The sequence below is a fragment of the Protopterus annectens genome, chromosome 5.part1 (assembly GCF_019279795.1).
Source record: "Protopterus annectens isolate FY-2018-M chromosome 5.part1, PAN1.0, whole genome shotgun sequence".
NCBI classification, from domain to species: domain Eukaryota; kingdom Metazoa; phylum Chordata; order Ceratodontiformes; family Protopteridae; genus Protopterus; species Protopterus annectens.
The window spans coordinates 556,613,252-556,641,187 of record NC_056736.1 but is presented as its reverse complement, the minus strand read 5'-3'; the positions used below and the strand labels follow the sequence as shown (position 1 = coordinate 556,641,187).

The 27,936-nt window shown below is 40.9% G+C and overlaps 1 protein-coding gene across 2 annotated transcripts in view; it reads left to right on the top strand.

Moving 5' to 3' along the window:
* The window catches only part of RB1 (RB transcriptional corepressor 1), a 3,440,561-nt gene that overhangs the window by 1,630,906 nt on the left and 1,781,719 nt on the right, over window positions 1-27,936 (top strand). For both annotated transcript variants that reach the window (XM_044073175.1, XM_044073174.1), the window contains exon 13: window positions 9,697-9,813. In XM_044073175.1, coding sequence (XP_043929110.1) covers window positions 9,697-9,813 — 117 coding nt within the window. The remainder of the gene's footprint in view (window positions 1-9,696; window positions 9,814-27,936) is intronic.

Below are 27,936 nucleotides of genomic sequence, written 5' to 3'. Positions count from 1 at the left end.
TTTGGAGAAAGGGTATTAGTTATAAGGAAATTTTTCAAAGAAAAAGAAAATGTATTAATAGAAATATAGGTATGAAACAATGTGGTTGCTGTCCCTATTGTTATATAATAGATGAAGGTATCAACATAGTCATCAATTCCTATTAAAGGACAGTTTCAATTGTAATACCAGAGGAGTAGTTTATGTTGCAAAGTGCCAAGCATGTCCCTCCTTTTATATAGGTAAAACAGATAGAAGATTAAGGGACAGAATATCTGAACACCTAAGAAGCATAACACACAAAAGGGAGGACAATGCTTTGGCAATGCATATTATAATGCATCCACAACATAAATTCAAATTCAAGATAATTCAGCAAATCCAACAAGATGATAGAGGAGGGCCATCTGCCCTATTATTGGAGAAAATGGAACTGATTTGGCAACTTAGATTGAATGCCTTTATGAACCCAGGTTTAAATGATAAATGTTCAATAATGTGTCTGTTGAGGTTGAGAAGTTTAGAAAGATAGGTCATAACATATAAAGAGCTTTTTAATAATAATAAAACATAATTTTTTATATAATTTTTATATAATAATTAATAATTTTTTATATAAATAGTTTTTCACATAAATATTTTATAACATTTTATAAAATATAAAATTTATGGAATCATTGAATTATTAATTCATTAAATTATGGATATTAATATCAATACCAATATTATATTTATTAAATTTATCAAATTTATGTATTTTTATTCAATTTAACATATAAATATAAATTTTTTATTTTAATGTGTTATCAAACATTGAATGTTAAATATTTGATGAATTGTCACTACAGAATTTTTAAGCATTCCATAAGTTTCATTGAAATGCAAGTTTAGACTGTGCACATACAAACATTCAAAGGCACAATCAGTATATATTTTTATTGCACATCATAATTATTTTATATTATTCACAATTTATTATTTAATAATTTACATCTCACATTTATAAAATACATGATATATTCACATATTTTCATATATTGTGTATAAAGTGAGGTGGAGGTTGCGCTTGTGTGGGTGTGTGTGTTTCGTGTGTGTGTGTTTGTGTGTGTGTGCGCATGTGTGGGTGTGTGTGTGTGTGTGTGAGTGTGTGTGTGGGTGTGTGTGTATATGTGTATATATAACACAAAACACATGTTGTATGTTCATATACAACACATATATAAATTTTAACAAATTTTAACAGATTTAGTACATTTTTCGATATGTATAACACATACAGATCTACACATATATTTGCACATAAATTTATCTAAATATTTAATTAATTTTTTGTGCATTTCACACTCTTAGAATATTGGAAACATTAAATCATAGGCATTTGAATGTTGGTTATGTTCTATATATATATTTTTCCCCTATTTAGATAGAATATATATGTATGTGTGTATATATATATATATATACACATACACACACACACATATATATATATATATATAAGTATATATATATATATATACATATAAATATATATATATATATATATATACAGATATATATATATATATATATATATATATATATATATATATATATACATATAAATTTGTCATTATGTATGTACATATATTCCTTTAAGAAGATAAGCGTCAATAAAAATTTATAAACATTGTATAAATACTACACTTTGAAAATTTTTAACTGTGTGAGCTTTCTGAAGAAGTCCTGTATGTAAACAGGAAGTATCTTAAAATGTTTCTCTGCAGTCCAGCCGTGGTATTTGTTTTTTTAAAGTCTCATCTCTGTAAGGAAAATACTGCTCACTTCTACTGGTAAACAAGATTGCTTAGAAGGCCATCCTTGACTGAGGAAGTGGTTAAGCTTCTGGAGAATTGGATCTGAAGTTGTGCGAGTCCTAAACTCATCAAGCTGTGTGGAAGAAAAATTTCTCACTTCCATGACTTCAAAATCAGGTTTCTCATTTTCATGCTGTTCAGTGATTTTTCCAGGTGATTTGGATAAAGCATCAGAAGGTTGCCTTTTGTGTAAACAAGACTGAAATGGTACTTTGTAATATGAGCATCATGCATTGCAATCTAGCAGGAGCTGTGTGCACTGTTGTTCTCAAAATGGTGATTAGGGGTTGGTGGTCAGTCTCGATTTGAATAGGTCGGCCATAAATATAATCATGAAACTTTGAATGTGCAAGCACAATTGCCAAGAGTTCCTTCTGTATCTGAGCACACTGCAGCTTGGTTTGGGTTAGAGTTCTCGACACATAGGCTACTGGTCTGCCATCTTGAAGAATGATTGTCTCCTGCCATAAACAAACTTTACAACAAAAGGAAGAAACTGTTGCAGAAAAGAGGAAAATCCCAGGATGCAAAAAACTCCCTTTCCAGCCTCAGTAAGAAGTGGAGATCCCTCATAAAATCCTTCAAAACTAGTTATGAAAATAAAATTGCCAAAGATTCCAAAGACAACCACAAGGCATTCTATAACTATGTCAAGAATCTAAATGGCAATGCTCAGATCTGCTCTGAGCTACAACAGAATGAAATTAAGTATACTGATCTCAAGAATATTGCCAATATCCTGGCAGATCAATTGAGTGACAACTTCACCCCCTAAATCTCAATACCAAAAGATTGCCGAATTCCGGCAATAGCGGCCACACAGGTAAAAAACACACTCTCTAAAGCTAAGAATACAGCATCCATGAGACCAGACAACATCCTGGGCTGTGTACTATATGAACTACAAAACGAACTGGCACCTCACCTAAGTGTCATGTTTAATCATAGCCTCACCTCAGGCTTTTTGCCCACTGAGTGGCGCACAGCTACAGTTATCCCACTCCACAAGGGGGGATCCACTGCCCCATCAGTCTGACGAGCCTGATCTGCAAGGACATGGAATGTATTATCATGGAACTTATAAACAAAGACATTGGCAACCTTCAAACACTGGACCCCACCCAGTTTGGGTTCATGAAGGGCTGATCTTGTCTCCTGAACCTAACTGACTTCTTTGAATCAGTCTCCAGAGCTGTCGACAAGGATAAGATGGTCCACACAGCCTATCTGGACCTTGCCAGGGCCTTCGACACCATCCCCCACTCTGGAATCATAGATAAACTTACTAAGCTGGGCATTAATCCCTACATCACGTGATGGGTTGCCAAATTGGCTTGCTGACAGAATCCACTCTGTAAAAGTAGCCAACTACAAATCCAGCTCCAGACAAGTGACAAGTGGAGTACCTCAGGGTTCAGTGCTGGGACCGCTCTTGTTTGGCATCTACTTCTTTGAAGTACAGACCAACACTAAGGGACACTGGCTAACAAAGTTACTGGGTGCCATTATTGAATCCCCAAATGATGTGGATATTCTACAAAAGGGCCTTACAGAAACAGATGCTTGGTTTCAAAGCCATGGGCTCAAGCTCAATGCCAAGAAATGTATAGTTATCCCCTTTGGGAAAAAACAAGTACCGGTGAATTACCACATAGGTGGCAGTACACTAAACACCGAAAGTGTGATAAGAGACTTAGGGACACAGGTGGACAGTGGTCTCACCTTCAATAAACACATCGCCACAACAGTCAGGAAATCCTTCTATGTGCTACACCTCACCACTTCATCCAGAAAAAAGAGGTCATTGTCCCACTGTACTCATCCCTCATTAGACCCATTATAGAATACAACGCCCCGTTTGGTATGTACCTCTCATGACATCTGCAACAACTGGGAAAGACCACAGAAATACCTCACTAAAAGAATTACAGGCCTAAAGCAGATGCCCTATGCTGACTGTCTAAAAAAAAAAAAACTCCAGCTATACTCTGTCGCATGTCGTCTACTCAGCGGTGCTCTCTGCTTAACATGCAAGGCCATGTCAAGCCCAGAGCTGTTGAACATGGTACACTTAAAGAAATCCCAATCCCAATCCCTCAGAGCCACACACTACAGGGATCTAAACCTTGTCATCACAATGAACAAAACATGCTGGAGGGATAGGTTTCTCACTCAGAGACTCCCCAGACTTTGGAATAGACTGCCCATACATGTCAAGCAGAGAGCACCTCTTTGACCCTCTTCAAAAGGAACCTTAACGATTGGACGGGAGATGGGAAATTTACCCTGGGGATCACGTCAGTCATCCTGCTAGACAGGGGTCCAGGGAAGTAAATATTGTGGGAAGAAATAGCCAGGGAATTGTTATGGCTAGGCTTGTATAGGCCCTATGGCCAATAGCCTAGTACCAACCTATGAACCTATGATTGCACCAAGACCAAACGTAGAAGCGTCACAGGAAAGGGTTACTGGTTTGTGAACATTATAGTATCTTAAAGTAGGTGGACTGGCAATTCTTTTTTTCAGGACATCAAATGTTCTTTGTTGGTGGTCTGACCAAGACCAATATATATCTTTATGTTTCAGCTCTCTGAGCAGTGCTGAAAGTTAACTCAAATCTGGAATGAATTTGCCTAGATAGATGAACATGCCAAGAGAATGTTGTAGGGTTTGAACATTGTCTGGAGCTGGCATCTCAAGAATTGCTGTTTGCTTGGAAGGATTTGGTCATAAGCCTAAACTGGTAAACAAATGACCAACATAAGTAACTTCTTATGACCTGAATTTACATTTCTGAGGATTCAGCTTAAGATGGACTTCACAAGCTCTGTCTAAAAACAGTTTTGAGGTTTCTGTCATGTTCAACTTCACCATTGTTTCCTACAAGAATGTTATCTACTATAAATAGCACATGGATAACTTGGAAAAATTTGCTCCAGTGCACGCTGAAAATCTTCACTAGCAGAATTTATTCCAAATGGTAGTCTCAAGTCTGTACCTTCTGAATGGTGTACTGAATGTGGTTAGCAATGAAGATTTTTTGGTCAAGCGAAATTTCCTAAAACAAACTTTTTGCATCTAAGACAGAAAAAAAACATTGCCATTTGGCACAAGAGCAGCAACTTCTTTGTGCACATTGGATGATGAGGTCGTTTTAGTGCTTTGTTCAGATCTCTTGGGTCAATACATATTCTAATATCATCTGAGCTTTCCTTATGAGCTACCACCATGGAGGATACCCGTTCAGTTGGTTCTTCAACTGGACAAATTAGTCCTTGCTGTACCATTCTGTCTGGCTCAGCCTTGACTCTGTTCTGCATAGCTACTGGAACTTTCCATGCTGGTCTGATGACTGTGCTTACTTCAGGGTCTGGCTTCATGGAGTACACAACTGGGAGTTTGCCTAGTTTCTCTTTGAAAAGATCAGCATAGTCAGAAATAATAATTTGGGTAAAATTTGAGCAGTTATTCTTCAAGCTTACATGGTGGACTTCCTTATTAAATGAAAGCAGTCCCATTTTCATACTGTGTCTCCAAGACCTAATAATGACTGTACGTGTCTCTTGACTATGTAAAACTGCAAGTCATAGCTGGTCACAGCAGAGTAACATGAAAGCACTACTGAGCATTCAGTTTGAATTTCACCACCATAAGCAAAAAGTTTGGAACACTTTGCCAACTCGAGCCTCTCACCAGCTTTTACTGTAGCAAATGTTTCTGCTGGCGTAACATTGCACTTTGAACCAGTATCTACTTTTGAGCTACACGGGTCTCCCGTTAATCCAAACAGTACAAAATACTTCATTCTTTGCTCACAAATCTACTGCATTGACTGCTTCACCAAGCACAGACACACCATCAGCATAAAAAGTAGGATCACAACTTTCTAATTGATTGATTTGCCTTTTTGAGTATTTTTTAATAAAAGAATGAACTTCTTTTGATTTACAAAACCTTTTGAAATTATTCCACTTTTTACATTTGTGGCACCTTTGACCAAAAGCTAAGCACTTTTCTCTTTTAGATTCATGATTACCACCACAGTTGTGACAGCTGACTGTGAGGCTAGGTGGGGCCACATTCTTTGATTTAGCGGACTCACCATTGTGCTTCACTGAGCATGCTCTGGATTTTGCGAGAAAGGCTCTGGGTTTTACTGAAGCTGACCCACCCTTAGGCTTGTATGTTTTAACCATGTGCTGCATAATATCTACATTAGCATTGAAGGCACTGGAAACATGCTTTTCTCATTTGTAAGCATATGTGTGTGCTTTTCTGTGAGCTCATATGTCTGGCAAATCTCTATGGTCTTATTCAAAGTTAAATCACTGTCTCAAAGCAAAATCTTTCTCACTGCATCATCATTAATTTCACATACAAGCCTTTCTTATCAGCTCATCTCTCAAATCACCAGATCTGCACATTTTAGCCTTATTTCTCAAGTTGGTTATATATGCTGCACATTTTAGCCTTATTTCTCAAGTTGGTTATATATGCTGCAAAAGCTGCTCCAGACTTTTGATCTCTTGTGTAAAATAAGTGTCTTTCCTTTGTAATATTCATTTGGGGGTTACACATTTCTCTAAATTTACATTTTAAACACTCAGGGTCTTCCCACTTTTCAGCTGGTATCACTATATGGTGGTTACCCTCTCCTGCATACACAGCAGGTGCATACACAAATAAACTCTCTCTTTCAATGGCTTCTGACCCAGCTAAACTAAGCAGAATAAATGCCTGTGTATGTGCGTCTTTGTCAGAAAAAGCAGCCTGTATGAAAATATACTCTTGCTCAAACACACACCAATTTTCTGCAGTAGTTTTATCAAACACAAGAGGACTTGGACTGCAAAATCCTTCTTCCAGGCCAACAAATTGTTTAAACAGAAGGCAAATATGGCCCTTGTAATTGTGTGTGAACATGCACATACACCAGCTACTTATAACAACATTCAAATGCACAATAAACTATTTGAAATACTGTACTTTGCAAAATATTCTTTGAAATGGCTGTACTGTGTGAAATAACTGTACCGTAATACTGCACACAACTGGCAACACTTTACACACTTTGAATACTTCAAATAGCTTTAGTTAATGCGAAAAAGTAGCACATAGAAAAAATACAGTTTTCCTTTTTTTTATGCATTTTATGTGATTTGGATATTGTTTCAAACATTTTCGTCATTATTTCAAATATTTATTATCAATATGTCGCAGTTTCAGGCATTTTGTTTAATTAGAAATTCGTTTTGAGTGCTTAATTTTATATGTGTTGAGTAAAAAATCATTTAAGCAAGTCTGAGTACTTGGAATTCATTTATAACCTGTTTGCAAGTCGTTTGAGCAGTTGGGATGATCCACTCTTGTATATTCCCCCAAATTTAACTGTGCACCTCAAGGTTTTGACTCTGGATCCCATTCTGATACCATGTCCCTCATCTTGTATATCTGAGTAAATTGGTGCGGCTTGGGTGTTTAAGTACTTTATTAATTACAAACACATCAGGGTGGATATGAACATTAAAATTAAATGAATGAACTAACTGCACACATGTATGATTACACCTTGACTGCTCTCTACAAAATGGCACTCTTGCTTGCATGTGAATGCTGACTGGAAAGCTTCTTAAAGGTGCATCACACACATTGATCTACGCTAGCCTTTGTGAGGAAAAGCAATTTTTGGATGGTCATTGTGCCATCAGTTCTCCCTTGTCATAAGGAAGGAGAATCGGATATGTGTTTTGGGCATCCAGTGTGCTTACCTACATATAAAAATAACCAAGACATCCAGGGAGTTCCAGTGCTTCCAGGTGGAATATAGTCATTACAAGTTCATTGTCATAGATCATAGATTAGTACTAGGCTAACTGCATGCCATTTGATTTCACTACTGCCCCCAAGGTTTTTATGCAGGGCAGCAGTTTTAGCTCACCTGAGAATGTGCAGGATCAGTGTTCCATATCCGGGTGTCTTGTGCCTGGTAATCATCACAAAAGAGTTACTGAATTTTGCAAGAGATTTCTTAATTTGTCTCTTTCTGCCCTTGAGAAGATCAGTGGATACTGAAAGGTCCCATTTAGTTATTGCAAGCACAAAGTTTATAGGTCATCGGGACACAATGCAGAAGCTGGCTTGACTTTTCCTCCAAACAGAATAACATGCATTCATTTAATAGTAAGATTATGCATGCACCACATGTCATCAGCAGCAGCCTTAATATTGAAGGCACTGGGGCTTATGACAGCTGCTTTTCACTTGGTACTGTTTGATTTCACGTGAGTCTTTCATTCTACCAAGATGTACAATGTTGTCAGCTACTAGATTCCATGGGACAGGTTACTTAATGTTGCAAATATTTCCATTTACCCAGTCTAGAAAAAGGATGCCCTTTTTCACCACCCTCCCCCACAGTCAGTCACCACAGATGTAGCTTCCCTGGAGTGAGAGATATTGTCTAGGACAGACATTCCAAGGGTATACAAGCAGCAGTCCAGCTCACTTACAAATATATGTGGTTGACAAGAAGAGCAAAAGTCGGACTTGAGGAGGTGTGCTTCCACAATAGACTCAATCAGCAACCATGAAAATAGACAGCTGTATGATGCTTCCAACTACTTACTCCATCCAAGCCCTGTCTAAAATACCTACTATACTCTTTACATTTAACTCTGTGATCCTTAATGTTGGGTCGGTGTTTTAGTCCTGTGGGAGGACTTTACTAAATAACTCCCATTCCAGACTTTTTCTTTTCATTCTGCTGCATGCTTTCCCAAAATGTATTTAACATTTTCTGTGTTTGGTTCATATTAACAGTTCATTTATCTCAGTTGTTTGCCTTTCAAAATGTACTGTTTATGATCAAATTGCAATAGTTCTATTTCACACTTTTTAGCTTTTATAAAGATGAACTTTAAAATTCACAATTATTTCCTGGGCTTTTGACCATAATACTTGCAATGCGTCTGAGAAACACAGAGTCAGTGTCTGTCCCCCAAAACGTATTCGCTACCACATTTTTTTTCAATCCATTGCCATGAACATTTTGGCCTTCAGTTGACCCATTATTTCCCACATCGTACCTGGAGTAGCACCTGGTTCACCCCATAAAATTCCTCCTTTCCCAGGGATATTACCAGCCTTATCAGAAATCGCATATCTTTATGACTGTACAGGGAATTGAGTGATGGGAATTTGTGTAGACATCAGTTATCCGTAGTCCTTCAAAGTTTGGCTATCAGCATTCAGCATACATCATGCTGATGCTTACAAGCACCATGTACATAAGCTTTTACTTACATGTACATAATGTCTACTTTCTCCCTTCTGCTCTAGCATCCCATAATTATGTATACTCTTCTTAAAACTTTGCTGAAAGTCACTCCAGTGCAAGGTGAACATTCTGGTGTTGACTGTGCATTTCTGCTTTCCTGGGCTAACTGCTCAATTCAATGTTGTTTATGCCTCAGTTAAGACTCCATCACTCTGCAGTGCACGACAGGCTTATAATATACAATTCTTTATTGAATATTTTATATATTTGCTTTAATATCCATCCCCCCTCTTCCCGCTGATTATCTCCATATTCTTTGACAGTTTCTTGAAATATGAACCAATATGAGTTTTTGTGATTTATAGGCGGGTGACTTTTCTCAATTTTCTTGACCTTCATTTTGCAGCACACATATGGTTAGGGAGTCCATGCTTTGTGGAGTTCACTTCTGTAGTAAGTGCAAACCCTGCAGTTTGTTAAAAGTTAAACTTGTAATACATGCCATGGTCTACAGCAAAACATTTTCTACTACCAACACCACAGAACACGGGAAACTAACATATCTGTTTTCTTTTCTCCATAAAGAACTGCACTGTGAATCCAACGGAAGACATTATTAAAAGAGTGGAATATCTTGGGAATGTCTTTAAGGAGAAGTTTGCAGAAGCACTAGGCATGGAATGTGCTGAAATTGGATATCAGGTATTCATAGCTCACTTGTGTTTAGATCAAGTCAATTGAAAAAAGGAATATTTTGACATTTTTGTATCTAAGTAATTGATTTTATTGTACTTTTGTCTAGTTTTTTTGTAACAGATGATCTGATATTGTTGATCCTCGTTCATTCCTTACGCACGGGTATCGGTTCCGAGCTCGGAATCGAGCTGGCCATTTTCCAAGCTCGTGTCAGCTTCAAACTCTCGAGCTAAACTCTTACCCACAATCCCCATCTCCCTGTTACCTCAGATTTCGTTTGCCGCATTGCCATTCAGTCGTGTCAAGCTACTTCTCTTGAGCTAAGTGTAGTCAATTGTTGTTTAATTGCTTTACAGATTACTTTTCTGTCAGAAAAGTTCATATTTTATTGTCTCTTACCCTATTGCATCTAGCATTCATAATTTCTTCAGGTTTTACTGCTTTTTCTTTACCACTTTTACCGCGAGGTATTCTCTCTTTACCATCGTTGGTAATCCTTTTCTTTTTTCTCTCATACCTTCAGGTACTCTCTTGTACTATTGTTGGTACCTTTTCTATTAATTAATTTGCTGTCATGGCAGATAAGAAAGGTAGTCCAGGGTTTAAGTGGTGTTCTGATTGTGGACACAAACTGCCTACTTCTGATGCACACTCTTTGTATGTTTATTGTTTGGGAGCTTTCCATTTGTCTGTTGACCCACCCTGTACTATTTGTGAGAACTTTTCTAATAGAACCTTGTTGGAAAGGAAAAACAAGCTGATACTGAAGGGACTTCTAAAATCTCCCTTTTCTGAGGCTGTTTCTGGGTCGGAGGCATCAACCCCTCCTAGAGCCCATAAGAAAACCTTGGATGTTCCTACTAAGGCTAAATCTTTGCCGTCGTCCCCGACTGGGGACTCCCACCAACCAAAACCTAAAAAGGCTAATGTTTCGGCTCCGGAGCTCTCTGTCAGCCCCAGTGCTTTTGGTGCCTAGACCTTCGGCTCCATTAGTGATTTCAGATCTGTCTTTTCATGCAGCCTTCTATATATCGGCACCGAGGGGCTCTTCGGTTCAGACCATTACCACTGTATTGGCACTGAATGTTCACTCGGCGCAGACCTTGACTGCGTCGGCTCTGAGAACTTCCTCGGAACCGACACCTTTATTGTTGACTCCAGTTTTGTCGGTTCCAGCTTTGGCACCGACAACCACTTCGGCACCGATCCCTGTGTCGGTGCAAAGAATGACCTAGGCACCGATGACCTCTTCAGTGCAGACAACAGTAGTCCAGTCTCTCTCGGCACCGTTTTCCTCAGTGCGGTCAGATGAGATGGGCACCGAGTCTGCTCTTCTGTGGACAGGCCTGTTTCTCCCTCAGTCTCCATGATTTCCATTAGAAGCCTTTCCGAACATGATGCGTTGTGTCTTGTGGACCAGGTACTCTTGGCCAGAGGTATCCCACCCCTCAGGAACTATCCTTCCTTGGGAGGTGATCACCCATCTTCAAAGACCCCCTTCTTATTCTCCTCCTTCATTGCCATTGAAGTCTATGGATATAGCACAGTCTTCCCCTTCTGCGGTTCCCTTTATGTATCTCACTAAGGAACCGCAGTTGCCTTCGTGGCTGGAAAGTTTTGCTACGACCCAGGAGTGCAGCTGTGACACGCATAGTTTGCTGCTCCACAGCCATCCATGGACTCCGGGTTGGCAGGCTGAGCCACTTGGGAGAGGGGTGAACCCCTGTCCTAGACATACACTCCTCTTCGGGTGGACCAGCCTTCCAACTGATGGAGAAGGCTTTCGCTGCTGCTGGCGATACTGGACTGTCTATACCTCTGCCCTCCTCTGGTACATTGGTTTCACAAGTCGCATCTAGCGGGCACTGGGTGCAAGGGCCACAGGACATTTTCCCTCAGGAATCCCCTTTTCCGCTATCTTCTCCAGCTTCTCCCGCTGAGGAGGTCCACCGGAAAAGTTCATGTAAGAGGAAGCACATGGACTCCACAGAGGAGTCCCTCACCGAAGAGAGAGATTTCGATGAGGGGGAAGGATCCCCTCGGTCACCCTCTGAGGTATCTTTTGGTGATATCCTCGAAATCTTGAAACAGAGAGGTGACTGGCAGTCCTCTAATCCAACCTCTCAGGAATCTGTGTTCCTGCAGGCTTTTCGTGCCCGGCCCCCTACCTCCTGGGTTACTCCACCTGCCAATGAACTTGTCCGGCTTATCGTGCAGTGTGCTTGGAAGGCTCCTGATACTGTCAAAGCTATTCTCCGGAGGCCAGATAAGATCTTGTCCCCTCCAGCTTCAGATCCCCATTGGTCCAAAGGTCTTCCCGTGGATGCTTTGGTGGTGGCGGCTGCAACAAAAAAGGATCTAGCAGAAGAAGAAAGCCAGACTGTCCATCCGCCTAACAAAGAGTCCCGGACTCTGGACAGGATAGGGAAAAGCGCACCTTTGCTTCAGCAGCCTTTGCGATCAGGTCCCTGAATTATATGGCACATTTTACCAGGCTTCAAAGGGATCTGGTTTCTGAGCTCTCTAAATCCTTGGCTGGTGCCGTGTCTGATGATGTCCATGACAGTGGCCTCTCAGCTGGCCACCATTGAATCTATATCTAACTCCTCTGTGCAACTGATATCTCATGCATCAGAAGGAGCAGCGGGTTCAGATGCGGTCTTGAGACGACACACCTGGATGCGCTTCTGCAACTTCGCGGAACCCTTCAAGTCTTCTTTTCTTAATGCCCCCATTGAGGCCTCCTCGTTTGGGCCCAAAGTTAAAAGCACACTGGCCAGATGTTAACAGGATGGTAAGACCCTTTCTGCCATAGGTGTCCGTTATTCTTCCCCTCAACGTGCTTTCTCCTGCAACCAAAAGAGTGGGAAGATATGGTTCAAGAAATCTCAGGGTCCTTTCCGTGACACGCAGGTCGAGTTCTCCCCCAGAGGCAGAGGGGGAAACTCACAGGGAAGATGCTCCTTTCTGGGTGCAGAGGGGGTCCGCTTAACCACGGTTCCAGGGATTCTTTCCCTGGTCAATCTTACCAGTTCTCCTGAAGAGCAGTCCAACTCCTTTCCTCTGGAGGTGGTTGGGGGATGTTTCTCCTTGTACCCTTCTGCCTGGTTAACCATCACCACCAATTCCTGGGTACAAAGGATTATAACCAGAGGTTATCATATCCCCTTTGATCTTTGTCCCATCCCTTCAAAAAATCTTCCCGACGTTTCACCCAGTCAAAGGGAAGAAGCAGCACTAGAGATAGAAAAGCTGCTAAGAAAGAGAGTCATCCAAATAGTCCCTCCAGACCAGATAGGATCCGGATTCTACTCAAGACTATTTTTGGTGCCAAAGAAAACTGGAGACTGGAGACCAGTTTTGGATCTCAGTGTATTGAACAAGTTTGTGAGAGTACAAAAATTCTGGATGGTCACAATACAGTCTATCCTCCCACTTTTGGAAAAAGACTATTGGATGTGCTCTATAGATCTTCAAGATGCATACTACCACATAAAGGTGGACAGGCCATCAAGAAGATTTTTGCGCTTCCGTGCGGGAGCCAGTCACTACCAGTTCAGAGTACTGCCCTTCAGATTCTCTACAGCCCCCAGAGTGTTCACAAAGTGCATGGCAGTTGTCACAGCTCACTTGCGACTTCAAGGATTCTGGGTGTTTCCATACCTAGACGACTGGCTCATTTCCTCCCCCACCAGACATCTACTGGAAAAAGCCCTGGCATACTCTCTCCTCGCTGTTCAAAGGCTGGGCATAAACCATAAACTGGCAGAAATCCAATCTCACCCCATCTCAGTCGACAGAATTCATAGGGGTTATCTTGGACACAAAAAACTGCAGAGCTGCTATTCCAGAGCACAGAATTCTAAGGATAAAGCAACAACTAATTCCAATCCTATCAAGTGAAAAATCCACTCCTCACTCTGTTCTACAGCTGTTGGGTTCCATGGCAGCCTCCATCACCATTGTTCCCCTGGCCAGGTTTCACATGAGGCTTTTACAGTGGCTACTGCTCACCCAATGGTGTCCTTTTCAGCATCCTCTTTCAGCCATGATTCGAGTAACCCACGTGTGCAAACAGGATTTAAATTGGTGGATGACACACAATCTCTCACAATGGTCTCACCCCTTCTCCCCTCAGCAACCCAAGGCCACAGTGACCACGGGTGCCTCCCTGATGGGGGGGGATATGTCAGGGACAGACAGTCCAAAGAACTTGGTCCGAACTGGAGGCCCATCTGCATATAAATGTTCTAGAGCTGAGGGCGGTGCTTCTGGCGTTGCAAGCATTCCATCCCCTGCTGCCATCTGGGACAATTGCGATTCAATCAGACAACATGGCAGTGGTCTGGTACATCAGCAAGCAAGGTGGAACCAAATCTTTCCCCCTTTGTCGAGAGGACATGAGGATATGGCAATGGGCGATGGCTACAACTGTTTCCTTCTAGAAACGCACATTCCCGGGAGTTCCAACGTGATAGCAGACAGACTTAGCAGGTGCATTCTTCAACCTCACGAGTGGTCCCTGAATCCCTTGATAGCGGCAGAGATCTTCCACCGCTGGGGCCGTCCTTGCTGCGACCTCTTTGCATCCCCGACCAACTACAAATGCAGCAACTACTTCGCCCTGATTCCCCCTCCGGGACAGTCACCCAGGGACGCTCTAGTCCACGATTTGCCCTCGGGTCTTCTTTACGCATTTCCACCCTTTCCCCTAATTCCCCAGTTTCTGAAGAAAGCCCATCGGTTGAAGAGCAAGGTGATCCTCATAACACCATATTGGCCTCAACAGATTTGGTTCCCCTTCCTTTGGCCTCACCTACTAGATCGACCATGGATTCTCCATCCAACCCTGGAGGTGATCTCACACCCACAGAACCTGATTCATCCCAACTTGAACAGCCTGAAGCTCACGGCTTGGCTACTTCAATTCTCTTGATTGTCAGGCAGAATTACCTTTCTTTACCAGTACGTGATATTCTCATTGCTTCTCATAAGTCTTCCACTAGAATTACTTATCTGAGCAAGTGGAAAAGATTTACCTGTTGGCTGAAAGATAAACAAGTAGACCCCTTTTCAGCACCAGAGTCGATAATACTAGACTATCTGGCCGACCTGTTTCAATCGGGTCTATCGGCCTCTACCATTAGAGTTCATTTGGCTGCAATTTCTAATTTTCATGAGGGTACCCAAGATTCCTCTCTTATGTCTCATAAATTGTGCAAGACCTTCATAAAAGGTGTGAATCATCTGAAGCCACCTTTTAGAGAAAATATTCAACCATAGGATTTATCATTAGTTCTACAAGCTCTGACAATGTCACCTTTCGAACCAGCCTGTTCTTGCGACCTCAAGTATTTGTCATGGAAAACCTTGTTTTTGGTTGCTATTTCTTCTGCCAGACATATTTCTGAACTTCAAGCTTTATGTATTAAGAGTCCATACTTGATTTTTCATAGAGATAGAGTGTCTCTGAAAACTAATCCGTCATTTCTGCCTAAAGTGATCTCTGAAATGTCCATTAATCAAGCCATTTAATTGCCAGTTTTCTTTCCCAATCATTCAAACAGAGGAGAGTATTGCCTACATACCCTAGATATCCACAGACAAATCCATTTTTACTTAAACAGGATTAAACCCTTTCGTAAATCTGACTAGTTATTTTTGGCCTTTTTTGGACCTAGATTAGGATCTGCTGTTGCTAAGGTCACATTAGCTAGATGGTTGAAGAACTGTGTGACGTTATTTATACACAACGTAATATCTTGTTGCCTTCTACCGTGAAAGCTCATTCAACAAGGTCGGTGGCAACTTCTGCTGCTTTCCATGCCAGAGCTTCTTTATATGACATCTGTGCAGCTGCAACTTGGGCTACGCCTCATACCTTCATCAATCATTACAAATTGGATTTGGCCTCCAGGGGAAGAGCATCTTTCGGTTCTGTGGTGCTCAGGAATGTTCTTCCATGAGTGCCTCCCAGGAATAGAGGTAGCTGAGGACTCTGTTCCATGCGTAAGGAATGAACGAGGATTAACAATATCAGATAAAGAAGTTATGTCTTACCATAATGTTCCATCTGTATTGTTGATCCTCGTTCAGTCATTACGACCATCCCTACTTCCCCCTCCTGTGGTTTCTAGTAGATCTCACCATCCGGTTCTCTTAGGTTATTTGACCAGAGGTAGCCTCTACCTTCTTTGACTTGCAAACTCAATCTGAGGTAACAGGGAGAGGGGGATTGTGGATAAGAGTTTAGCTCGAGAGTTTGAAGCTGATGCGAGCTTGGAAAATGGCCGGCTCAGTTCCGAGCTCGGAATCAATACCCATGCGTGAAATGACTGAATGAGGATCAACAATACAGATGGAACGTTATGGTAAGACATAACTTCTTTTAATGTGCCATTTAGCAGAGCAGCTTTATTTTTTTTTTATTAATACTAACACAGTTTTTTTTTAGACATAGAGGTTAGTCTAGATTATCAGAGGGCTAGGCATTGCTCCTCTTTTAAACCTGAAAAGGGACACTTGTTGCTCAGTCAGCTTACCAAGTTACAAATATATTTTTTTAGGTAATGGGAGATTCACTGGCCAGCTCATTGTGGACTGGAGAGTTAAAATGGTGGCTGATCTCCCCTTGGTATTGGTCAAAGGCACAGACTTGCTGTATCTGTACTTAGATTTCAAAAGTTATTGTGCTACTTGTATTTTATTTAGTAAGGCAGCCAATGTCCCAAGTGGACAAGGCACTTTTTCTGTGGAGAAACAGAGAAAGAAAGTGTCAAAATGCATAATGAATTGCAGTGGGTTGTTATAGTACATACATAAAACATTCAAATTCAGTAAAAATGCCAGCATTTATTGTTTATACTTTGTCTTCTGGGATGTGACTGAAAAATGTCCACTGGATCAGCCCACTTAACTAGTTAACAGATTTGTTGACAAGAGACTTAAGGGAGGTAGGGGTGCAGATGAATTAAGATTATGTGCTTAATATCTTGTGGAATGTATAGACCTTTGTGTCCCAGTTTTACAAGCTTTAACACTGAGTGAGAAGGTCACTGAAAAAACAACCAGTAAAAACAAAATGAAAACTCAAGCAAAGCTAGAACTTCCACTGAGTGACCTCCCAAACTTTGGGAGGTCTGGGAGGTCACTCAGTGGAAGTTCCAGCTTTGCTGAGTTTTCGTTTTGTTTTCACTGATTGTTTTTCAGTGACCTTCTCATTCATTGTTTGTTTGTTCTTTGGGATATTTTTGCAGTGACCCTAATGATAATGGGCATCAAGTGGGTATAACAGCCCTGTGTTTCTAATGCTTAGTCAAACACTCTTCTTGTGCTGTGCTGATGATGTCATAAGGCCGAAATATGCATATTCAAAGCTAGTGTGGTTTGGCTTTATTGGCCTGAAATTGTCCGTTAAAACGACGAAACAAGTCATGGGCATTCAGAATCGCCAATTAGCTGAAACACCTGATGTTCATAAGGTTCATTTGCATATATCCCATGTGCCTCTGATACAAGAGGTTTGGGAGGTCACTCAGTGGAAGTTTCAGCTTTGCTGGAGTTTTCATTTTGTTTTTACTGATAGTTTTACAAGCTTTGGAAAATAAATCATGAACTGAAGAATATTAATAGATAAATGATAAAATGTAAAACATTTATTAATAAAAAGGAGATATGGATAGAGAAAGTCACACAGTTATAACTATGCCCAAGATACAAGACTGAAATGGAAACAGTATCTGGGTGATGGGGAACTTTGGACATTAAAACAAGTTTTCCTGTGTATTTACACATACAACTTATAGAAAATGGTACTGGGATAATTTTCATAAATAATGGCTGCATTGTAAATGAGAATTAGACCTTAAATAATATTAAAAAGTGAGGTGGGTATCTTACCAGTTCCCCATCTCGCAAATACAGTTTTTAAAATTCTCTCAGGTATCATTGGACCTGATGTCTTTTCCATCCATTTCTCAGTGAGTAGGTTTCATATCAAACTTCAGATACTTTACCAGACTTTAGGATCCATAGCTCAGGCTCCTCCTCTTACCTAGAATCCCCTTTTGTCCCCAACATTACCTCAGATCTTGTTTGCTGCTCATTTTGGATGGATACAATTCATTTGTTCAGGCTCACCTCATGTAAGGGTACACTTTTTTTCATTGTTAATGTAGAGTTTTATAGTTATTCACCTCCCCTTACTAAAAAAATCTTCGCAATGAATTTCTGTCTCCATGCTTGTTATATTTTTCTATTACAGTACTAGTGCTTTTCCTAGTATTTTTTCTTACCATTGTTGGTATTATTATTATTATTATTATCGTTGTTAGTATTATCATTAATATTGTTGTTACTATTACTTAGTATTAGGGTGCTTCTTAACTACCGTTGTTGGTAGCTCCGTAATCTGTCCCTTTTTATATTTGTAGTGGCTTTGTGTGTGTGTTGTTTTCTGCTTAGTTATGTCTGACAAGCTGACTAGGTTTAAAAAATTTGTGGCTTGTAGCTACAAAATGCCTTATTTGGGTGAACACTTTAAGTGTATATATTGTTTAGGTGCTGCCCACCTTGAAGAAGACTGCACAGTCCGCATGGCTTTTGGGCACCGAGTCATCATTTAGAGTTGTAATAGGTTGGTTCTCAAGGGCCTTTTCCAACCAGGTGAATCCTCTAAATCATCTATCTGCTTCTGGAGCTTCCCCATCCAGGAAGAAGACCTTGGATAAAAAAGGGGTACAAGAGTGACACACCTAATTGAAAAGCAGAGAGATGAGGAACCGATCCCCTGACCACTTTTCTTCATTGGCATTCTCTTCTGTTCCATCTGCTAAATTTTTGAGATTCTCTGATCCGACAGCCTCTTAAGATCAGATTCCACTGCGATCCAAGACTCCTTCCTTGCTGGAGCTGTAGTTTTCTTCTGAGCCAATCTCCCCTAGACTGGACTCCCCTTTTCTTCAAGAAAGACCAAGACAGAAACCTCCAGACCTCCATCCATGTCTTTCTCCTTAAGATCTTCCAGACGTCTCACAGAAGCTGATGTGGGTAGAATGAAGAGGAAGTTCGTCAGGACCCAAATCCAGTTGGCAGTTCTTCTGGGCTCTGTTTACCATTGGATCTGTAAGCTTTGGAACCTCCTCCTTGCCTTTGGCCTCTCCTACTCCATTCTTACCTCTGGCTTTGGGGTCATTGGATCCAAGAATTCCTGGGTTGTCTGTGTTGGATTCAGAGTTATGGTCTTTGTCTACTCTGACATCTTCTCTGATTCAGCTAGTCCAGTTTCCTTGGAGCCAGATGGATCTTATAACTGTAGATTTGATGCCAGCTCCGTGGGCAAGGGCTCAACTCCTAAGTTGTTTAAGCCATCCCTTCCTCTCTGCGCTTCAATGTTGGATAACTTGGCTCTGGCCTCAATCACTGAGCTGAGTTGAGTTGATCCCATTGTTCTTCCCAGTGTGGTAGCTTAGGCTCCTACTGCGGGGTCCCTGGGGTCCCCCTTGGTTCTGTTTTCAAGCAGTGAAGAGAGTTTTCTCCAGTGCTGGAGACCAGACATCTCTTTCCCTCTTGGCCCCACTCACTCTTCAACTAGGTGCCCTGAGTCCTGATCTTACTTAGTCTATTCCATTGGGACAGCTGGTTCATACAAGCCTTGAGACTGTCCTCATTTAATATATTTCCAGGTCTTCAAAGTCCTCCCTGGAACATCCCCCCTGAAGAGGCTCCTCAGAAGGATAAGTGCAAGAGGAGGCACATTGATTTCCCCCATGAGTCGTCGACAGAAGACAAATTTTGATGGAGAGGGATCCCCCAGATCACCACTTGAGAACATCTCATTTAGGGAGATCCTTGAACATCTGAGACAGAAAGGAGGTTGGTCTTCCAAAGCCCATTATCAAGAGGAATCCATTTTCTTGAAGCTTGTGGAGTTGACTCCGCTACTTCCTGGGTAGTTCAACTGGCTGATGAGATGGTAGATCTGATCTCTTGCTGAGCATTGAAGGAAAACAGACATACCTTATAGCCCGCAAAGACCATGTTTAGTGGAGCAAGGGTCTGGCAGTGGATGCCATGGTAGTAGTGGCAGCCACCAAGAAAGAACTCGTAGAGCATTGATTCCTATCATACCTTGCCTGCACCTAGAGTTCCTTTGGTGGGCAGAGGCCTGCCACCAAAACAGGGGACTACCATCCACACTACCCCCTGCCACCCAAACCTTAACAGATGTAGCAGACTATGCATGGGGGGCTCACCTGGCAGGGAAGTGCATTCAGGGCAAATGGAACCCAATTCAAGTGCACCTGCACATAAATCAAAAGGAATAGCTGTTAGCTGTACAGAATGCTCTGACAGCCTTCAAGGACCATATTCTTCCAGGACAACTAATGGTAAAGACGGACAACACCACTGTCATATGGTACATAAACAATCAGAGGGGTACACATTCTTACCCCCTCTGCAGACTAGTCATGGCATTGTAGAACACAGCCTTAAGCTACCAAGTGAATCTACAAGCTCAATTCCTGCCAGGAAAACTAAATACACTGGCAGACGGACTAAGCAGAAACCTCATGGACCCACACGAGTGGAAACTGGAACCAAGGATTTTCAACATGTTGACAAGCAAATGGAGGAGACCAGATATAGACCCATTTGCCTCCCCCCAGAACCATCAATTGGACAAATTTCACACAAGGATTCCCCACAAGCTAGCTTGGAAAGTGGATGCTCTATACTTCAGCTGGAAAAAACTATCAGTTTATGCCTTTCCTCCTCTGCCTCTGCTGTCCAAGGTACTACTAAAGATCAAACAGGACAAGCCAAGGGCGATTTTAATTGCACCAGACTGGCCATACCAACACTGGTACCCCCTCTTGCGCAGTGTGTCATGCTTGGCCCTATGGCACCTGCCTTAGACTCCTTCCCTATTGTCTCAGCAGGAGAACCAGATTCTGCGCTCTCAGCTGCAAACCCTAAACCTAGCAGCCTGGCGAATTACCCAATCTCTCCTTTGCCATTCCTCAGTAAATCAGTGATGGATATCATTTTAGAGGCAAGGAGGCCTAGTACTAGAAAATCTTATGCTGCAAAATGGAGATTTTGTGCCTGGAATCAGCAGCAGTGCCCAGTTTACCTCAGATTCTACAATACTTGACTGAGATGCTTCATAAGGGCTTGTCCATTTCCTCCATCAAAATTCATGCCTCAGCCATTTCAGCTCATAGCACAGAGCCTCCCCTCTTCTCTCATCCACTGCTCAAGCAGTTCCTCAGAGGGTCCAACAATTTAAAGCCACCCAGGAGAGCTCCAACTCCAACCTGGGACCTTAACTTTGTCTTGGAGAAACTCAATCTTCCTCCTTTCGAGCCAGCTGCTACTGCAGATTTAAATTTCCTTTCCGGGAAAACAGCTTTCCTTTTAGCAATCACTTGTATCTGAATTACAGGCCCTTATGGCAGTGGAGCCCTTTCATCATCTTTCATGCGGACAGGGTGTCCCTCAGAACCAATCCCTCCTTCATGCCCAAGGTGGTATCCAGTGTGGCTCTTAATCAGTCCATTCATTTGCCTACCTTCTTTCCTAACCCACAAAACAAAGGGGAACGGATACTGCACAGACAACATAGATTCTACTTGGACAGGACTAAACCTCAAAGGAAATCTGAACAACTGATGGTTGCATTTGCTGCAGGACAGAGGGGAAAGCTTATTTCAAAGCAAACCATTTCAAAATAGATGGGCCATTGCATTCATTTCTGCTATAAGCACCATGGAAAAACCTATCCCACAGGGCATCAGATCCCATTCAACCAGGGCTGCATCTACCTCTACAGCCTTTCTCAGGGGGGGGACATCCTAGAAGCTGCTACCTGGAGTTCTGTACATACTTTCACCAAGCATTATCATTTGCCAGTTTTCTCTAAATCCAGAGTTGGCTTTGCCACTGCAGTCTTGCAGGGCCTTATAACTTGTCCTAATTCTATTTAAATTCCTCCTCCCAACCTTAGCTTTGGGAATCTACCCAAATGTAATGACCAACAGTGAAACACGAAGAACATAGTACAGTTGCGTACACCTACTATAAATGTAGATGTTCAAGTGTATTCACTGTTGCAGTCCTGGTTACCCTCCCTCCAGCCCCCTTTATTCTTTTGGCTAAACCTCTACTCTCCCTCACTGTGCTCAAAAAGCTTTTTGGTGTATTTGCTTTTTTGTTGGAGGTATATACTTGTATTTATAGATTTGTTTCCCATTAGGGGGGCACCTGACATCTCGGGCAAGAAAAAACTGATGTAATGACGTCGGCTGCATGTTTTATACCCCTGACAACTTGACATCATGGAAGAAGGGACAGCATCCGATGCAGGACCCAAGACTTTGTTAATCAGGCTGACTGAGGGCTACTGCAAGCAGATAACCTAAATGTAATGACTGCAACAGTGAATACCTCGAACATCTACATTTATGGTAAGTGTACACAACTATACTTTCTGCGGAAGGACAATTGGATGTGCTCAAAGGATTCAGGAGATTCCTTTGCTTCTGGCTGGAAGCCAGCCATTTTTAGTTCAGAGCCTTCCCCTTTGGCCTCACCACAGCCCCCCAGGTGTGCACTAAATGCATGGCAGTGGTTGCAGCTCATCTCAGATTGCAGAGGTTCCATGTGTTCCCTTACCTAGATGACAGGGCTTCTTACTGCTTCTACCAGGTGTCTCGTAATCCAGGCCAGAAACTATCTGCACCAACTTTGCTGCCTCCTAGGTATTACAATAAATCATGACACATCCAAGTTTCACACCAGTTCAAGCATAGACTTCATAAGAACTTACCTGGACACAATAGAACAGATAGCTAGACTGCTGCAGTGAAAACTATCCACCTGGATTTAACCAGCTTTAAAGCTTCTTTCACAGCAGACACCACCAGCCAGGTTAGTCTTACAACTTCTGAGGTTAATGGTAGCTTCTATTACCTTGGTTCCCATGGCAAGGCATTATGAGAGTACTGAAGGTGGACATTAACAATTCATTGGCCTTTCAGACATCAGCCTATGCCCTTTCCAATTCATATATCAAAAATTTGCAGAGAGCACTTAACATGGTGGATTCAGTCACAGGTATTAGTTCAAGGATGTCCCTTTGTTTCTTCCCCACCCAAAGCCACTGTGACCACGGATGCTTCATACCCTGGGGGGGGCATTACATGGTGAAGATGGTTGAAGATATGTGGTCCCTGACAGAGGCCAATGTTCACATCAACATTTTTGAAATGAGGGCAGTCCTAACATTGCAGGCCTTTAAGGATGTACAGCCAGTAGGGGTGATCTCTATCCAGACAGGAAAATATGACCTTAGTCTAGTACATCAACAAACAAGGGAGAACATTTTCATACCATTGGCAATGGGTGATGTCTTCAAATCACTTTCTAATAACAGAGCACATACTGGGTAAGTCCAGTGTTTTAGCAGATGTATTGAGCAGTACTCTGATACTGCCTCACAAGTGGTCTGTCAATGCAGCAGTGATATCATAAATCTTTTGGCAGTGGGGCCATCCTTGTGGCAATCTTTTCACTTCTCCCACCAACTCAAAATGCAGCAGATTTTTTTACCCTAATTCCCTCAGAGGGGGAATCACTGAGAGACACTTTAGTTTATGATTGGCCTTTCGGTCTTCTGTATGCTTACCCACCTGCCACTGTAATTCACAGATTTCTACAGAAAGCATTTCAGCAGAAGACCACAGTCATTGTCATTGCCCTTTTCTGGCTTGACAAGTGTGGTGGTTCTTTCTTTAGCCTCACCTGGCAAACATTCACCCCATGGGTGCTGGGTCTGAATCCAGATCTTCTGTCTCACCCATCCATTATTTCCCATGCAGGCATTCAGGCCCTGAAACTAGCTGTGTGGTTTCTCCACTTCCCGCAATGGCTAGTCAGTCCAGGCTTTCCTTGCAAGTAGTTCATATTCTTAATTCATCGAAAGAAGCCTTCCACTCGGAAAATATACAACAATAAATGGAAAATGTTTTCTATTTGGGCCTGTGAGAGAAAATGCAACCCTTTTTCGGCATCCATTCATGCAGTAAATTTTTCACTTCTGTTTTCTACAATGGGGCCAGTTATTTGACCATTAAAGTTTAGCTAGCAGCCATTGCAAATTTTCATGTGGGTGAGCATCACACCTCTCTGGCTTTTCTGAAATTGTACAAAGCCTTCCTGAAGGGTGCCTTCCTCCTTAGACCTTCTGTTAAGGATCCCACTCCCTCTTGAGACCTCACTATTTTGCTTCAGGCTTTGACGCAACCCCCTTTGGACCTTTTACCAAAGTTGATTTAAAATTTCTGTCATGGAAAACTGTCTTATTGGTAGACATTAATTCTGCTAGTTGAGCGTCTGAAATTAGTATTGTTTTGTCAGCCACCATACATCATTTTTCATGAAGACTGAGTTTCTTTATGAATAAAAAATACGACCAACTCCAGAACCAATTCAACAGAACTAGGACACCAGCCACAATATGAAAATATTTATTAAACCTTGAGTGCTTTCTTCCCCTGGTAGGGACTTCCTCAGAACAATATTCCAAATATTCCAATTCCAAAATTCCAAAGACATGCATCTGGAGCATTTCTCCCCGGGCCTCCACTGAAAACAGGCTCTGTGGAACCTAGTCGGACTTTCTCGGTCAACAAATGATAAATAAAAATAAAAAATAAAATAAATAAACATAATAAAACCCAGCCCTTAAATACCCATATTACAAGCCATGATGTTACCAATTAATTAAAACACTCTGTGTTAAATCAATAACCACACAACATGCATATTAACAATAACCCATTTAAAAATGTGTTGTATATATGAAATATGAAATATATAGTTAATATTAAATATAAAAATATATCTATGTTTATATTATTTAAAAAGTTAAAAACACGTGAACAAACAGGAAAATATAGACAGTTTTACCCATAATTTGTTTTAACTTCAAAATGCAAGCTATATTTGTGGTTTCATTTAACCCTGGATGCCTAGTTGCATCCAATTTTAGTTGCCACCTCAATTCACTGACATCCAGATGCATTTCAGTCAATTTCCCCTGAGAATCCATAACCAGTTGATCCACAACTAAAAATTTAAAACTATGGTCACTATACTCCTTAATATGCCTGTACAATGCATTTGTGATTTTTGCTTTTCTTATATCATAGGTGTGCTCCCTGATTCGATTCTTAAGAAGCCTACTGGTCTTGCCTATATAAAAGGCCAAACATTTTGAATACTTAGCCAAGTAGACAACATTAGAGCTACAACAATTATAATGCCCATTAATACAAAGGCTGTGACCATTGAATTTAAAACTACCTTTTGTCTCTAATATGTAATTACACATTCCACACTTGTAATTCCCCACAGGTCTGTTAGAACATCTATCATTCATACACATATTAGATTCAGAATGATTTTTGAGAGATCTATCATTCCTAAAAACAATTTTTGGGGGGCCTTACCTACTTTCTACCCAATGGCTGCATCAAAGGTCAATATATCCCAGTTTTTAAGGATAACCTCCAATACCACACTAACATCCAAATTGAATGTGATCATAAAACTCAACCCATAGTTTTCACAAACCGACTTATCCTTTCTAATTGTATTATACTGCTCATTAAACTGCTGTTCAACACTGTTCTGCATGGGGCCCCCTAATATGGGTTTATATACCCCTTCCATATGCTTCCCCACCACTTCTTTACTTATTTTTTCCAAAAATCTTATAGGATATCCCCTTTTGGAGAACATGTTGGTAATAAACCTTACTTCTTTAAAAACTCACAATCAAGTCTGACCATTCTGGCTGCTCAGACCATCTGTCCTTTCACGATAGACTTTTTTTGATAAACCAGATGCCAGCTATTAAACTCTAAATAGGAGTTTGAAAAGGTGGGCTTACGATAAATTTTGGAATACAATTTACATCCATTGTTGTCCAAACTTAAATCAACATCTAAATAGGAAATTGTTTCATTACTATAATGATAGGTAAATCGTAAAAAAACAACAGTGTTATTAATAAAACTTAAAAATGTTTTAAGCTGACTCTCAGAACCTTTCCATAAGAGTCATCCAAAAATCTTGTATAATACATGACAGTATTCCAATGTATACTTTGCATTAAGTATTCCTGCTCCCAATAAGACATAATCAAATTGGCAAACACGGGGGCGCAAGCCGCCCCCATTGCTACTCCAGTTAATTGTTTAAAATGCTGGCCCTCAGAATGAATATAATTATTCTGTAACACAATGTCCATGAGAGCGGTAATTTTATTGATAAGCATCCTGGTCATATAAATCTGTTTTATATAACTGCCTTTCTAACCATTGAATATCTTTCAGTATGGAGAATGACAGAAAACAGGTCTGTCACATCATTAGTAACCATAAACAAACCAGGAATTAATTTAATCGTTTCCAATTTTTCCAAAAAATTCCAGGAGTCCTTAGTAATGTAGGAAAATTGCAAAAGGCCCTTTTGCATACTGTTGTCCAGGAACTTATTCACATAACATGTCTTAGATCTATGTCCATGCACTATGGGACAACATTTTAACCTGGTTTAAACCCTTATGTATTTTTGGTATACCAGAAATATTTGGCACCATGGGGTGTTCATTTTTAAGGTAATCAAATTCCTCCAGACTGATCTGGCCTTGAAGTACCATATCCCTCGAGGCCATATCAATCTTTCGATAGGCTATATGAATTTCATTCAGGGAACTCTCCTGATAAGTGCCATCCATCAATAAGGAATTCATTTTATGCAAATACTCATTTTTGTTCATTAGTACAACCCCACTTCCCTTATTGGGTTTCATGATACCGTACTGTTTTATCACTAATAAATTCTGCAACAGTTGTTCTTCCTCTTTGGTCAAATTATTAAAATGTGAACACTGTCGACACTTAAACAAATGTCTAATTTCTTTTTCACACATACTTTCATATAGCCGTATAACATTGTTTAATGATGGGTTAAACACACTTGTTTTTTTGAATAAACCCACTTCTTCCCTATGGGTTTGCCCATCAAACCAAATTTTTCAGTTCACTTTATGGATAAAACACTTCAAATCAATTAATGTTTCGGCTATATTTCCCTTCCTAGAGGGCAAAAATGTGAAACCCTTTGCTAAAAAATTAGCATGATTCACTCCCACCACTTTCGTAGAATAATTATAAATTTTAAAATCATTCATACTATTATTATTAACTGTAACACAAATATCCTCAGTTGCAATAGTATCCTGAGTATTACCATCCAACATACATTCAACATTACTAACTAGGTCATTGTTAAAAGACTCAGAATGTACATCCAAATTTCCCCCTTCATTACCCGACATTGAACCATCAGAGGTAATCTTTAAAAATCCCCTTTCACGAACCTCACAATCATTTACAGGGCTGACAACATTAACTATGTTAAAGACACAATTAGATTCTTCATCAACGGAACAAAATGAACTATTCCTTCCCATTGGGTTCAAATCACTGTCATTTGCAAGAAGTGCAATGGCACAGTCCATAAGTTTGTCAGCAGTTTGTTGTTCAATTGCCTCCTCCATCACAGAAAACACACTTGTTTCAACCTTACAGGTTTTGACACCAAAACCAGATAGGGGTCAACATATTGTCTTTACAACATAGTCTTACGGAGGTAGCCCCAGCCACATTACAGTCCTCAATTTTTGAATAATTTTCACTATTCAACTGGGCTGCCTGCACTGTTAACTGTCAAGCTTACTTACATTACCATTTACGGCTACAGCTTTTCCAAAGGCTAATTCGCCTATTGGCATTTGTTCCTTGATTTTTTTGGTCTGGCTCCTTCATTGACATGATGCCTGTAGTTCACCTCGGAAAAATGGGACTGCTGATTTTTACCATGCAAACTCTCTAAGCGTCTAACTCCCTCGCCCGAGGCTCCCGTTGATTGAGAATTCAAGTGTGGACCGTTTTGAAAGTTCGACACTGACGCCACTCGCTCTACTCCTCTGGACTCGTCATTTTCGTCAGCACTTTGATTTCCTTCAGGGTTACCAGAGGAACAGGGTACTTTGTGATG